At 39.1% G+C, this 16,513-nt stretch overlaps 1 protein-coding gene across 7 annotated transcripts in view; it reads right to left on the bottom strand.

The window, feature by feature from the left end:
- The window catches only part of Sdccag8 (SHH signaling and ciliogenesis regulator SDCCAG8), a 223,535-nt gene that overhangs the window by 65,915 nt on the left and 141,107 nt on the right, over positions 1–16,513 (bottom strand). For all 7 annotated transcript variants that reach the window (XM_045151003.1, XM_045151019.1, XR_006637261.1 and 4 more), the window contains 2 exons: positions 12,389–12,516; positions 10,191–10,299 (listed from right to left, as the gene is read on the bottom strand). In XM_045151003.1, coding sequence (XP_045006938.1) covers positions 10,191–10,299; positions 12,389–12,516 — 237 coding nt within the window. The remainder of the gene's footprint in view (positions 1–10,190; positions 10,300–12,388; positions 12,517–16,513) is intronic.

Below are 16,513 nucleotides of genomic sequence, written 5' to 3'. Positions count from 1 at the left end.
AGTATGTACATCATAGATATTTCCTGTGTGGTTACTCTAGGCTGGTCCCCATATGTGTAAAGAAGCCATCCCAGGGCAGGAGAGACGGCTCCACAGTTAGAGTTGCTTATTTACAAGCCTGATAGCCTAGGCTGGCTTCCCCAGTACCCACGTAAAGCCAGATGCACAAAATGATGCATACATCTGGAGCTTGTTCAAAGTGGCAGGAGGTTCTGGTGTACAGATATTCATTATTTCTCTCTCTCCTTCTGTTTGCAAATAAGCAAACAAACAAATAAATGAGATATTAAAAAAGGAGGCCCGATTTTAATAGCAGAGAATTTCTTTTTAGTTAACATAGCCAGTTTAGTGGCATATGGTTAAATATTTTTAAATAAACCAATTTAATGGTTAAAGATCAAATTTCTGCAGTAGCTAACTTTTTTTCTGCCAATGTAAAGGTCCAGACATTTGTCAAAACATTGTTCTGGATGTTTCTGTGAAGGTGTTTTAAGGAAGAGATTAGCATTGACATAAGCAGATACTGACTACAGCAGATTACTCTCCCTAATGTGCGCAACCCTCTTCTCATGAGTTCAAGTCCTTAACCTGGCTGAGCAAAGTGGATGTCTGCAACAGACTGTTTTTGAACTTGAGCCATAATGGTTCTGGGACTTGCCAGGTTCCTGCCTGCCTTCAAGATGTTGAACTTAAGCAAGCCTCCATAATTATGGCAGCTGCTTCCTCAAAATGAAACTTTGTCTTTCTAGACCCCACACTAATGGAGACTGAGGATCAAACAATCAATTTACAAATCAATAGATTGGTATTTGGCTGGTTTTGTTTTTCTGGAAACCTGGTCAACACAAATCTATAAAACAGTAGTCTCCTGCCCTATGACCCCAGATTAAGCTAAGCAATCACAAATACTTTCAAATCTTGTAAAGTTATTTTTTTCTGGTATTTACTTCCATATTTCTAGATGTGTTCACACTGGCTCTTATTATATACTTCTGGGGCTGGGGAGATGGCTCAGTAGATAGTGTTTGCTGTACAAGTATGAGAACTGGAGTTGGAGCCCCAGAACCCATGTACCAAAGCTGGTGTGGTGGCCTGTGGCTATAATCCCAGCATGGAGGAGATAAAGACAGAGGACCCCTGAGGCCAGCCAGTGCAGCCTCCTTGATGAGCTCAAGACAATCACAAATAATGGTGGACAGTGTCCCTGAGGATAACACCTAAGATTTTTTCCTGACCTCCTCACACATATGCGCCTGCGCGCATGTGTATACACACACACACACACACACACACACACACACACACACACACACGGCTATCGCTTTATTCTAATACACAAAGGTTAACTTCTTACATGCCTCCTTATCCCTCTTTCATTTCTAGCTTTCAATGTAATTGCTAGAATTTCAATTGTGGTTTAACTAATATTAGTGTTTACATTGTAATAAACATTTAAAGATTGGTCCTTACTATCCAAACAGCATAGTGTGACTGCATTTGCAATTGCTTACATTTATTTTCTCTAAAGTAGTGGGCTTCACTATAGACTGAGCAAGTGGCAAGCCATCATTTTTGATGGGCGATCCCCAAATATTACTGTCAGTCACTCTTTCTTCTGTGGTCATTTTGTTTCTCAAGAAGAACATCTTCCAGCTCCTGATATTATGTATAATCGGGCAGTCTAGGCTCTGGGTGGAAAAGGTGAGGACATCACCTTTCACAGTGAAGACTTTCTCTTAATCCCTTTGTTGTAACCAGTGTCCCTGTTTCAACCAGAGCTTGGTCTCTGAAGGAGTAGGCCATCATCTCTAGTCTCCAGCCAGATGGCCTCCCGGCTGCAAGGGGTGGAAGTGGGATTTTCAGTTTTGGTTTTAGTCCTATGTTCTGTCACAACTCTCAAGGTTTTCCGGACTTTGGAGAGCAGATCAGCTTGTTTTGCAGATATGTAACCCTCCGTAGACACATGATTTGTTTCCTTCACTCTAAGTCAGACTCCATTTGCTTAATCTCACTGTCTTTACATATTTCATTCGGGATCACAGATGTCTTTTCTGGTGGTGGCTGATATCTTCAGTGTCTTAAATGACAATCCCAGGACCCCAAATTTTCAGATAAGAAAGATATATAAGAAAAGGATCCTTGTTTTAACAAACCCTTCATTGTTGGTGTGGCCATCATTGCATTGCCTGGTGACATGAGTCAGAAGGGCAAGTTTAAACTTCCCTTGTGTTATGAGTGGCTTCCAGGTTAATGAGTATTTGGTTCTCTGAAATTTTAAAAAAAAAGCCACTTGATGTAAATTATCTCTCTCTTCAAAGAGGATTCCTCCATTATGCAAGACAGCTATTTGTTTCTAGTGAAGAAAGGACATGAATTTTCTAGGAAATCTTTCCCCACATATGAGTAAGAATTTACTCATTTGAAACAGTCTAAATGACTGAATAATGACTTATATTCATGCTTTTAAATCAATGCACAATATGAAAATAAATTTAGGAGACATAATAATATATTTTTAAATTAATACTGCTCCTAAAATTAATATTCCCTATTATACCATTCACCAAAATCACCCCCAAAAGTAGAAAAAAATACCTAAAATAGATTAGGAAACAAATGGAGAAGAAAGCCATACCTATTTTCAGGTACCTTCCAAGAAAAAAGATATATTTAAAAAAAAAAAAAGCCACAAAGAAAAAAAAAGAAGTAACAATAGAAAAACAGAAAATAAAAATAATACATTTTTAAAAGTCATGTTTATGTGAGAATATTCTTTGTAGCACTATTTATAGAACAACCCAGTACCTACAAACATAAAGCAGAGGTCTACCAACAGGAGACTAGTTACATTACGTGTATAAATGGAGATCAAGATATTGTGCTGAGGTTGCTACTCATTAATATTATTTATTGGTACATGGTAAACTGCTAAGAAAAAAGGAAGCATTAAAATCAGCATACATAATGAAATCCCATTTTATAATGACCACGTTTTGAGTATGCATATATAATACAAATATAATACTAATGATTTCTTGGTGATTTTCCCTATTGCTTATCCATATTTTTCTATTTTTATAATGACATGTGTTTTTCTAAGTTATTATTACTTTGCAAAAAACTGTTCACATATGTAAAATACCGGTAAGAGGAAGTTGTCATGAAGGTAAGGATACATGGGAATTTTTTGTACTTTCTGCTTAATTTTATTATAAGCCTAAAGTGCCCTAAAACCAAAGTTTAGTAATTTAAAAGAGATATAAGTGGGAAACTATTTAAAAAAGCAAGGCAGATGAAGACAAAGAGCATCATTCAAGTGCTAATCCTCATCAAGCAAAGTTGCAACTCAGAAAACACAAGCTATTTGGAGAATGTCTGGAGAAAAAACAAGACATTGATAAACATTTACAAATGGCTAATTTCACTGTATTTAAAGAAATACATAATGAAATTCAAAACTGCTCAAGTATTTCTTCACTGCTCTGTGCCAGACAGCAGAATCCATCCTTTACCTCAGTGATCTCACTTATCCTAGGAGGTTCACTGCCTTTTCTCTGGGAGCTCAGAATGCACTTTAGTAATTTGCCGAAGGTTACCCATAAGATCTGGTCTGTCCAACTCTAAAGGGGTAGTTCAACGTATATGTAATATTGCTTCTCACTTTTTAAAAATCTCTCATGTTGGGCTGGAGAGATGGCTTAGCAGTTAAGGTGCTTGCCTGTGAAGCCTACAAACACATGTTCAAATTTCCAGGTCCCATGTAGCCAGATGCACAGTGATATAAGCATGCAATGTCACACATGTGCCACAAGGGGACAGATACATCTGGAGTTCGTTTGCAGCTGGCTGAAGGTCCTTGTGCATACATTTTCTCTCTCTACCTTTTTATTTGTCTCTCAAAAATAAAAATAAGCCAGGCGTGGTGGCGCACGCCTTTAATCCCAGCACTTGGGAGGCAGAGGTAGGAGGATCTCCGAGAGTTCGAGGCCACCCTGAGACTACATAGTGAATTCCAGGTCAGCCTGAGCCAGAGTGAGACCCTACCTCGAAAAACCAAAAAAATAAAATAAAATAAAATAAAAATAAGTAAATAAGTCGCTCATATTGTATTATCACATATTGATATGAACACATAGGCACTGAGTGGATTAATGTAATCCTTAAGCAAATAACACACATTAATGATCTCTGAAGCAGCAATTCCCTTTTAGCATCTGTGCTAAGGGAATTATTAAATACTCACTTACATACAAAGTGATAGTCATGTCATTATCCACCATAGTTAAAAATTGGAAACATCTTAAATGTATAATGAATTATTTTGCATACAAATTATTCAATTAAAATTTTGTTTCCAGAGTATTCACTGCCATAGAAAAATGTTCATCAATGAGATGACAGAGAGGAAAAAAAATCATCTTCAAGGTTGTATACAGCATAATCTTAATCACAATGTAAATGTATGCATGTGGGGCACATTTATATACACATGAAAAGTATCTGAAAATAAACATGTCAAAAGGTAACAATAATTATCTTGAGATAGCACTATCACATAAAAATGTTCTCCTAATTTTTTATATTTTTCCAAATTCCCTACAGTGCTGATGTCTTATATAATAAAAAAATATGCCATTTATAAGGTCTACACAACTATAATGTGTTACTGTAAAAATCCGTTTTGCATATTTTGTATTTTTCCTTTATAATGCTAATTTGCCTACTGATTTCTATTGCTCAATACAGGCTTGTTATGAGTGCATATACACCATCTTTTCTTTGGGCATAGTCACAATCTAATCATACAAGGAGCAGTTGCAAAGTTAAAAGACAAAACATAAAGTCATACTTATCTTACTTGCATAAAAAGAAAATGATTAATCCATTTTTACAGCAAATTTAGGTAGTTTCTATCTTTATGGATGCATGAACTTTTTCCTGAATTTTTATCTAGCAGCTATATGATGTAATTATATTTTCATGAAATGTACAACATTATACTATAATAATTTAGATTACAATGATAATTACTTTTAAAGAAAAAAATATGACACCTTAATTTTTTATTCTTTTGGATTCTGGCTTGACTTTTGGTGACGATTAGCAGAAGGCCAAAATCAGTCTACTCTTGTAGAATATAATTTTTATAGCATCCCAATCTAACATCATCTAAACATTCAAGGGGGAAAAAATAGTTCAGCCGGGTGTGTGTTCTTTACTTCAATTAAACTCACACAGTTGGATATCTACTGCTGCCAAAACAGTAATATAATTTATACATTATAGTCCACATAGTAAAACTACACTAAAAGTCATTTAACAATATTTATAACACCATAAAATACAGTGTTAAAATATATGAACTGCAATATGTACCAAAATTATAAAATTTGTTTCTCATCATCAGTGATTAAAACCAGGATCATTGCTCTAGCCTCAATACTCACAGCCCTGGTGACAGATTAGAATTCAAATCTTAATGATCAATTTACAATTAACAAGATAGAAGTGAAACAAATTAAACCAACCATTATATATAACGAGACCCCATGGACTCCCATTGTTCCTCTTAATTACAAAACGCAAATCACAAATACACAATGGGCAATGTTAGACATCAATCCACAAGCCTTGCAACCCGGCAAGTGACAGTGACAGGAAAAAAGAAGTGAAAGTGCAGTAGAAGAGAGACTGTGTTCCTTCTGCTCTCTGCAGAATGGAGACGGAAAGCATCTAAGACCCAGCATGGCCTGTGCTTGATCTCTGCACACTGATCCCCACCCCAGAGAGCAGGTTCACTCCCTGCCAGGGCCCAGATTTTCCCAGCTCCTCCCAGCCTGCATGTAGAGCACACCTCAAACCTCCCTGCTAACCTTCTGCTGCTGATTCACCCCAGATGAGCCACCCCAGAAGAGAGGGGACACTTCCTTCACTATATAGATGAAGGAAAATCAATTGCACCAAAGACTTTTAAGTATCACCATTTGCCTCCCTCAAAAATAACCTCATAGCTGTGTAAGCTCTGAGTACTAGGGATTCAGATAGAAAGGGCGGCTAAAGTTTATGTGAGCTTTCACTAAAATTAGCTAAGACGTTTGCTTGGTGCCAATTAAAAACAAAATGGAATTAATTCTCTTGCCTGGTGGTCAAAAACAAGCTATGAAAAATGCATGGAATCAGCATTTCCACTTTGGTTATGTAACGGGATGTGTCACTGAAAACTTCTGAGGTTGCAGAGCCCACCGTGTGCGCGGTGCAGACAGCTCTGCTGCTGGCAGCAGAGGCTCCTGACAGCAGCGGCCACTGTCCCTGCCACAAGGCAACATGCAGTCCATTTGGGGAGAAAGCATGTCTTCCTCTCTCTCTCTCTTCAAAATGTTTCCATAGGAGGTGGGCAGAGAAGTATATATCGGCACTGAAAGCCTAGACTGTCAGCTATTCTAGTTATTCTGCATGGGCTCTAGTCAAATGCCTTGATCTGTCAGTGAAAAGGTGGGTTTTAAATAGTCTGAGTCCATTCATTTACTATGGCATTTTATATAATGTAAAATGCTTACAGAAATGTGGCAAGAAAAGAAATGAAGAAAAATAAAATGTATAATAACAAAAATAAGATCAGTACAAGGTAAACATAAAATTTTAATTTCAGGTGAAATTTTACTCCAGTAATCTGAGCAAAAACCTGGACCAAAATTACCATAGGGATTAAAGAATTAATCTGGAGACCGAGTTTCCACCATGATGTGACTTTAGAAACACTAAGAGTTTCCTCACTTCAAAGGGCAGAGAGAATCATTTACTCAGCAACTTGGTGTGTACAGAAGCATACTCCTGCAGCATTTTGGTAGGGGTCATATAGGGTTTGATAGTGATATTATAACGAAGCATTCTGTAAAAGCCCTTTGGGTTGTATAGGTTCTTTGGGGCAGAAGGTAACAGCAAAATGGAATGGAAACATTACAGCATGAAGCCAGAGGGAAATGACAAGAAACTAAGTGCAAACACAACTTAATTTTTTTAAAAAAAAAATCACAATTTATCCATTTATTACTATCTTGAGAGTTACATACAGGGTTTTTTGTTGTTGTTGTTGTTTTGTTTTTGGAGGTAGGGTCTCACTCTAGCCCAGACTGACCTGGAATTCACTATGTAGTCTCAGGGTGGCCTCAAATTCATGGCGATCTTCCTACCTCTGCCTCCCAAGTTCTGGAATTAAAGGCGTGCGCCACCACTGTATGTAAGCATGGCTACATACAGTTTTTGTTTTTGTTTTTTTAAGTTGTAATGCATTGAGTGTTCACTACTTATTAGGCCTTAGTTGTGATCAGCTTTCAAAGTTATGTATGCACCTATTTTCAGTCTTTAGATCTAGCAAGCCGGCCACCAGAGCCTTTTCCTCATGCTGTGTTGTCCTTACAGAGGCTGGTGCCACACTGCACACTTCATGCCCATCAGAAAATGGTGCTCTGATCCTCCCTGGCAAAGACAATCACAACTTGGTAAAGTGTTTACATTACCAATCAAGACCCTTGAAACATTGCTGCAATGACCTCAGGAGCAGTTGGTGTACTTTACTGTGGGGTCGGCCCTGTGCTGGGTGTTTATAATTGGCATTCCATAACTGTGGAATCCACCAACCACAGGTGGAAATACTGGGTCATACCGAGCACACAAATGTTTTCCTTATTGCTATTTCCTATGAGATGTAGCAAAACAGCTAGCATTTACATTTCATTAGGGGTCATTAATAATCCAGAGATAACCTATAGTGTATGGGTCAGGGTTCAAGGCGGCTCAGAGGCAGAGCTAACCTAGCCAGTACAAGGCCTTGAGTTCATTTCTAGCACTGCCTCAGATACAGTAAACAACAGAGCAGATGTCACACTGTGCATGGTTGTATGCAAATATCATACTATCATGTAAGGACTTGGGTATCTGTGGATTGTGGTATCTGCACAGGGCCTCAAACCAAGCACATGTGGATCCTGAGGGATGGCAGTAGATGTGTGCTCATCTACACAACTTTCCAGTCCTCACAGGCATCCTGCAACATGGCTCTAGAAATGCTTTTATAAGCCAGGCATGGTGGCTCATGCATAGAATTCTAGCACATGAGAGGCTGAGGTAGGAAGATCACCATGAATTTGGGGCTACACAGTGAGTTTCAGGTCAGCCTGGGCTAGAGTGAAACCCTGGTAAAGCTTGGCTTTGGGAGACAGGCATGTATCCAAGGTCATGTAGCTAAGTAACTGACACACTAAGATTCAAAGCTGGTTCTTTCTGAGCTCCAGAGCTTTGTTCTGCACAATGCTTGCCATCCATGAAGGAACAGGTTGGCATCACAAATCCGGTCAGCATATGGGGTAGTATGACACCTGTTTATTTCATTCATCATTCATTCCATAAATATGCATTGGGTGCCATCTATGTGTCAGGTGTGAAAGAACACGCTCAGTTTACAGAGCAGTGGTCAGGAGCTCGAGGAATCAGAATAGAGGAGCCGGAAACATGCTGAGGTTCAAGGTCACTAGAACAGCACTGGGTAAGCTGATGGATTTAAGGAGGAAAATGAGAGCCCAGGGACACAGTATAGGTTAACATTGGCTCACAGGTTAAATATTACATGACGATCCTGTTTACTGCTCTACAGGAAGTTAAAGGCTAATTTTCTTTCCTAATCTTTCTCATAATTAATAAATAATATTGTGGCCTGAGCTCAACTCTTCCCTTCCTTTCTCTCCCCCCTTCTCCTCCCCTTTCCTTTTCTTCTTCTTTCCCTCTCCTCACCTCGCCTCTCCTCTCCTTTCCCTTTCCCTCCCCTCCCTTTCTCTCCTCTTTCTCTTCTCTTCTTCTTTTTTTGTTTTTTTAGAAACATAATCTTGCCACATTGCATATAGGTTGGCTGGAAACTCCTGGGCTCAAGCAATCCTCCTGTGTGCTGAGTAGCTGATATTACAAATGCCTGTCAAGATACCCAACCATACTGGATTTACTTTAGTAGTAGGTGTAAAATAATGTAATGATTATAAGAAAGACCACAGGCACTAGCAGCAACTATACCTATGTTAGAACTCTAGCTCTCCTTCTAACGAGGTACTTAAACAATTCTGGCATCTTCATCTGTATAGGAAGATACTTCCTGTTCCAAGCTATTGTGAGAATTAAATAATGTATATCAAGCATCTGCTCAATTTCCCTAATGATTTTACCTAAAGATAACTTTTGTGCATTTTCTGAGATTATGATAATAAATTAGAATTTGTTAACTATCTAAGCTTGAGTCATATCCCTTATAATAGTTATCATCTTGATCTTTATTTCTGAAATTTCATAGTTTTCAGTTCTAAACATTACAAAAACCAAGTTATAGTAAGTGCATATTATGGTGAAAAAAGTAAAGATCTAGCTCAATGGTGGGTGCTGCCCTCACATGACAAGGTCCTGGGTTTCATACTGAACACTGAAAACATCATATCAGATAGATAGATGATAGAGAGAGAGAGAGAGAGAGATCGATAGATGATATATGGATGGATGGATAGATGTATGATACACAGATGATAGAGGATGGATGGGTGGATGGATGGATGATAGATAGATAGTTAGATGATAGATTGATGGATGATGGGTGGATGGATAGATGGATGGATGGATAGATGGATGATAGATAGATGGATGGATAGATAGATGGATAATAGACAGATAGATGGACAGAGTCAGGGGGATGACACAGTGGATGCAGTACCTGCTGCACAAGTGTGAGGATGGAGTTTAGATTCTTAGTGCCCATGTGAAGCTAAGTACAGTAGCTCATATCTGTGATCAGAGCACACCTACAGCAAGATGGAATGCAGAGACAGGAGAATGTCCAGGAGACAGCAGTAAACAACCAGAGTCCTGCCTCCACCAATGTGGAGGGCAAAGAGCAACATCTGAGCTGGATGTCTGGTCCTTACACAGGCACAGTGACACACATGTGCTGGTAGACATGGACACACACATACACAATAGAAACTGGATGGATAATTATAAAAAATACCCATACAGATAAAGTATTTTTCACAAAAACTTACATCAACAAGTAACTAATTTTAACATTATATTTACAACATGGTAAAATGTATTTTAAGGCAAATTATAGTAATCAAACAAATAGCACTATGAAAATACTTCATTATCTAATAACTTACCTGCTTTTTTGTGAGATTTGTTCTAGTTTATTGGCTAACATACAGCACTCTTCCTTTAACTTTGTCAAAAATGTATTCTGGGAGGTCAGCAAGGAATATTGTTCATTTTCTAGAAACAATGAACACACCAACATGAGATGTTTATGGCTATAGCTCTGCAATGCTTCCAAATGTGCAGTGCTAATGCATTTTAGATCACTATGTGTTCCTAGAAGCCACTAGACTGCTGTCAGTGTCCTCAGCTAAAGGACATATCATCTGGCAAGACACTGAGACATTTACTTTCATAATATAATTATACCCTATTAACATTTTTGATCATATTAGCTTGTATAACATTTTCACATGTTTGTAAATTGTCAAATACCTCAAAGGCAGTCATAGAAGCTTATATCTTTCTAATATGCAACATATTATATTTTTATTTTGACAATTTTACTATAAACAGTGTCAAAATTCTCACAACCAGATAATTCAAAACTAAAACCAAGGAAGTCTCTGTAACTTGGGCTTTGTTTCACATTTTCTCATAGCTCACACATTCCCCTGCCACCCCTGCTTGAATCTTGCAGACACTGTTCTAATTACTAAGGTGATATGTGTAATTTCCTTTAGATTTTTGATTAATTTGTTAATACCATGTGCCTTAATAAAGCTTTGGTCAAAGAAATCAAAGACAGTGTGATTTGTATGTGTAAAATAAAATGAAGGATTCTTAAGATGCTTTTAAAAGCTAACAAATTATCTAATACTCATAAGATTCTTCTCAAGACTCTTGGACCATTAGGATTCTACTAATAATTGGGACAAACAACAATTTATCTTTTAATTTCCTCTTTGTGTTTTTAGGTGAAAAAAAAAAAACATTTATAAATCTAGTGAATTTTCACTTCTTCTGGCCAAATTCTGTGAGGAGAAAAATCTCAACTGAAAGTGCTGGAGGTAACTGCTTGAATCACTGTGACATTCGCTTTTTTATAAGTCAGTAGCTTATTTAATGGCTTTCATGTTGAGCACTTTCACCTATGGGATAGGAAATAATTTTTACTGTTTCATTAAATACGATATACATTAAATCCTGTGAAAATTATCTCTAAGTAATTATTCCTTTTCAATTTTAGCTAATGGTTTGAAAAAGGCATATAGCATACACAACAAAATAAAGCAAGCCACTGAAATTAAGCAACATTTTTCTGGAAGGGAAAGGATCAATTAAACTTTTGCTTTAATAGTACAATCAGTGTGGAGTATGTGGTGTGGAATTCTAATGACTGACACTGTCTTGTTTTGACTAACACTGTCTGTGAACACACAACTCAAAAGTGAAAGGCACCACATAATGCTCTGACTGAACACATCAAACTGCCTATTTTCAAAGAGCATTTTACTTTCAAATTAAAGGTAAAGAGTTACTGGCCAACTCAGTCTGCAGAATAGTGCCAATGTGATGAAAGATGGCAATTTTTAGCCAAGCTGCCAGCTGTGGTCAATGCCTTGCATTAGTGAGTTTTAACAGCAGTTGTGAGAACTTGAAGAATGCAAAGGATTAAACATCACTCTAGATTGGGTTGGGGGAGGGGAAATCATACAAATGCTGAAAATGTTCGAAGCTGCAAAGATTAAATAAAGGAACATATCAATTTGGAGCCACTGAATTACATCCAGCTGCGACAGTGAATTAAGAACCGATTAATGGCTAAAGCTTTTCTCCAGTTTGGATGCTGAAGCAAACTCATTAGGCTTTTAGAGAAGCTATAATGTGTGTACTGTGGGAACTGTTCAATGCTATTCAGGAGACTCTAACTGTAAGCTCAGAGCATTTCCCGCAGAGCTTCTGATGCTATTTTCTTTATATAACATGTGTGCCTGAAAACCCAGCCAAAAACAAGCCCTTTGTTTTTCTACTTTGTTGTGGTCTCTCTCAGCTTTACGTTTCTTGAACACAGGTAAATAAACTCATAATCCAGATGGTGCAACAGATGTGAGAGCAGCACTCTGAAATCAACAGACAGTGGGCAATACTTTCCATTTTCTCTTTTAAACGCTAACTAATATGTAATTCGGAATCTCCGGTGTAGTTAGCATCTGCTCCCTTCGGCCAGCCAAAGGTTACAGGTGTTCCTGATGTCATTTCACAGTAAGGCGTGGGCCTGGCTTGTGAGTGAGTGCCCAGGCTCTAATCTCTCCCGACCACCCACCAGTTTTGTCGTGCTGGGCCTCCATTTGCCGTATCTTCTGTGTCAGCTCCTGCTCTCTCTGCTGGGCCTGAAGGGCTTGGGCCTTTGCTTCCTTGCTGAAGCTCTGCTGAATGCTATCTTTTTCCAGCCTGCAAAACAGTGAGGAAATGTACAGAACTATAATCTGCAGGTGCAGGTACGCAGACCTCATCATTTCCCCTGTGGACCACAGAGAATGGATAGTGAATAAATGTGATACTTTCTGATATATCCCTGCCCCCAGGAGGGGGAGACTCCAAGGACCCCTCAGTGTATGTAAGATACACACCTGAAGTCAAAATGTACTTTAAGATGAAGTTCTAAAAAATCAAAACATGACAACTAATTGCAGATATTTTTTCACTTTAGAGCACATGAACCTTTTTTTTTCTTCCCTGAACCGGTCTTCCTGCCTTACATCATCAAGTAACCTTGCATCTTCTAAGTGGTCAGTATGTCCGAGACTGTGGAATTCTAGGAAGAGCAGGATTTGATTCATAATTTAAGTAAATTTTCAAGCTAGGCTTTGTAGATCTCTTCTGGATTTCCTCTGAGATGTAGCATAATCTCCTGCAGAATGCAGAACTCTATCTAGGCACCAACAAATGCTTCTGCAGCACCATAAGCAAGTTTTCATTAAATTCTTTCAATATCAGGCCATGCAATGTGAAGATAAACTGGAAGACGAAAATAAGTAACTTTCCTCAACGCATAATGAACTCTCTTTGGATCACACTGATATTGCAAGTAAGACAACCCCCCCCGGCCCCCACCCCCACCACGTGAGACAGGATACTGAACTATTCTGTTGGGTCAGTGTCCAACCACAATGGCTCCTACACAGAGAAATATCTTAAACAAGTAGGACCCAAGCAATGTGAAGGCCCTCGTCACTGGCAGCACTGTGGATGTACCTCATAGGTGAGCGCACGCTGGGTGGGTTCATCAAGTTCTAACTAGGAGAAAGTAGGAAGAGAGTTTCCTCTAGTTAAATGACTTAGTATTTCTAATGCCTGATCTCCTTGTGGGCATTTCTCATCCATGCTGCTTTAGTTTACTAATTGAGATATTTACTGCCTAGCCTTTGCCAAACTAAAAATAAACAATTCCATAAAGCTATCATTACAAGTCTATGTACCGCTGTGGAACTTCAATTCACTGGCTTCTAATTATAAAGCAACATAAGGAAAGCCTGTATTGAAATTGGTCAATGCATGTGGTAATGTTGTAGTGTAAAATTCCAGAATGAAAATACACCCACACCTCACTCAAGTGCAATCATCAGGGGTCCATGCTAAATGTGAAATAAGGTCCCTTCTGGTACTTCTAACAACAACACCCCCCTGGACATGGTCCAAGGTCTTGTCTCACACTCAGTTCCAAACTAGTATATTGCAACAAATGGATAGTCAGACGAGGCTACTTTTTGCCTCCCCCTTCACACCACGCATTTTCTGGCTAGGAATCACTGCACATGTTCTTTCCTCTTCCTAGAATGCCCTGGTCCACCATCCAATCCCTCTGCATGATGTAGATTCTTCCTTTAGGGCCTACCTCCAGGTTCTACCCCTCTTCACCTCTCTCTTTCTTCTAAATCAATGGTTCTTTCCTAGGGTTTCTCATTGTATGCTGTGTGTGTCCCATAAGACACCACTTGCCATGCGTTAGTTACTAGTTTGCATATCTGACAAAGTTTACATCCTTTGTTATTGCTGGCTAGCTCAGCATTTGGCACATGGAAAATGTGCAGCAAATGTTAAATGATTGATGTTCTTATGTCCTGGCTATAGGGAAAAGGCAGAGTGAAGTGTTTAGGTGAAACCGGAATATCTACTCAAGATTTATATAAGTGGGCAGAAAGTCCTCAGGCGTGTTAGAATAGAGTGTTTGGACTAGAATGGCCCTTAATGGCATTGCCAGCTAGAGACCATGCTCTGAAATAGTAGGTTTAATCAGAGCCCCTGCACTCTTTTTACTGAGTAGCCCTGGCCAAGCCAAACTATAGCAGGAGACAGGCTGAGAGACTCTTAGGGATTTGAGACCTGGAAAAATCAGGTGACCAGAGAATGCACTGCTCAAAGCCAATATACATCTGAGAAAGGAAAGAGGGAAGGATGCATGTTGCAAAGAAGGATTTACAGTTCCCCAACGTAAAAGGCTGCCAATCTCATCAACAACTTTTAGAATGAGAACTGCCTAATTACTGATATTTTAAATTGGCCACCTTAATTGAAGTTCTCTTTATACAGTAATTAAAAATAGCCCTCTACAAATGAAGTTTAACCACATATCATCTTGTATTTCTTCTGTCCTTCCCCAACATTCCTTCCACTTGACAGAATCTAAGTGCTGTTTTCCAGCATAAAAACACTACACATCTCTGCTTTCCTCCTTCCCTCCTTCCCCAGCCTCTCCTGGGAAGGCACTCCTTTCAGGCTTTTTTGGATTTGCTAAGCTTTTCATGAAACCTCAGAAGGACAGAAACGAAAGAGAATCTCACATCTGTTTCATGTAACCTTCTTATTTTAGAGCTGAACAACTAAACATAATCCACATTACATATGCTGAAGGCCATAAAGAATTTATGAGGTTACCTAGTGAATTATTAACTGAGAGGTTACATAGTGACTTTTTCATTTTTATTTTCATTAATTAGAAACTTTGTTGTATGGACAAATCATGTGTTGGTCCCATTTCCCTCCTCCCTGCCCCCATTCCACTGAGGGTTACTGGAATTCATATAGTGAATTATTGTAATGCCCAGGCAGGATCAAAACTACTTTTTTGCTCAGGGAAACCTACTTGTGAAACTTTAGAGGTACTGAAATAATGAACTGAAAGAATTAACAAAACCATCCAGGTATTCAAGAAAAGGATTAGAGAATTAAAAGAAATTTGCTAAATGTTTATTATAGTTCTATTATGTACAAAACACTCTACTGATAAAATAAAAATAAACAAGCACACATAGGCCTTGCCCCTAGTAAGTTCAAAACATACAAAAACAAATGAATATAGGCTGATGGTAAAATAATTCATAAGAAAGGCACAAGGGAGAAAAGCTACCAAGACATGGAAAAGCCACGAGATCAATCCAGCTGGTTTGGTAACCTCATGGAGAGCTAAGCCAGCCTCTGGCTGTCTTTCCCAGCGAGCTCACACAAAGCCCCAGGCTCTCCCTGTAACAAAGCTTGCACTCAGCCCAGGTTTGCAAAGCAGAAGACCAGCAATGCTAGTGAAGAAGAGCATTTCTTAATTAGCAAGGGGCTGAAGGCCTTATTCACGGTGGCTGAAAGAGAGACTACCAAAATGCCTGTCATGTGGTCCATGGCGGGTGACAGCCTAACAAGAGAATCTCAGGCCAAAGAGTGAAGGAACCACTGCTGCCACCACACGTGATGGACCAGAGCGCTGCGGGAAGAAGCAGGGCACCAAGCCTTATGTGCGGATTCCTTTTGCACAGCACTCGAGATAGGGAAACAGGAGACAGCAAGTGGAGCATGCCACTGGGACGAGGGGCCAGGGGAGGGATACCAGGGACACTCGGGGTAGGCATAGAGGGTCTGTGTCATGATGATGATGATGATGGCTCCAAAACTGTCACAATGCACTTACCTACCCACCTAAAATTTATGACTTTTTTTTTGCCAGGTGTGGCAGCTCAGGCCTCTAACTCCAACACTTGGGAGGCTAAAACCAGACTAGGCTACATAGCGAGATTATATATCAAAAAAGAAAGTGACTTTATGATCTATTTACCTCAATAAAGTTGAATTTTTAAAGAAATAAGAGCTCTAGAGTAAGGACGTCTGCCTTTACTCATCGCATTATACAATGTACCTACAGACATGCATATGTTAGCCAGCCAGTGTTTCCTTTTTTCTTCTTGTTTGTTTTTCGAGGTAGGATATTACTCTAGCCCAAAATGACCTGGAACTCACCATGTAGTCTCAGGGTGGCTTCAAACTCATGGCAATCCTCCTACCTCTGCCTCCTGAGTGCTGAGATTAAAGGTGTGCACCACCACACCCAGTTTAGCTAATGTTTTCTTGATCAAAGAGAGCACACAGGCACTGGCAATGCCTCAAACATGCACCAAGTATACAA

Source organism: Jaculus jaculus, chromosome 1 (assembly GCF_020740685.1).
Source record: "Jaculus jaculus isolate mJacJac1 chromosome 1, mJacJac1.mat.Y.cur, whole genome shotgun sequence".
NCBI classification, from domain to species: domain Eukaryota; kingdom Metazoa; phylum Chordata; class Mammalia; order Rodentia; family Dipodidae; genus Jaculus; species Jaculus jaculus.
Note: the sequence above shows the minus strand (reverse complement) of the source record. Positions and strands in the feature narration are given on the sequence as shown.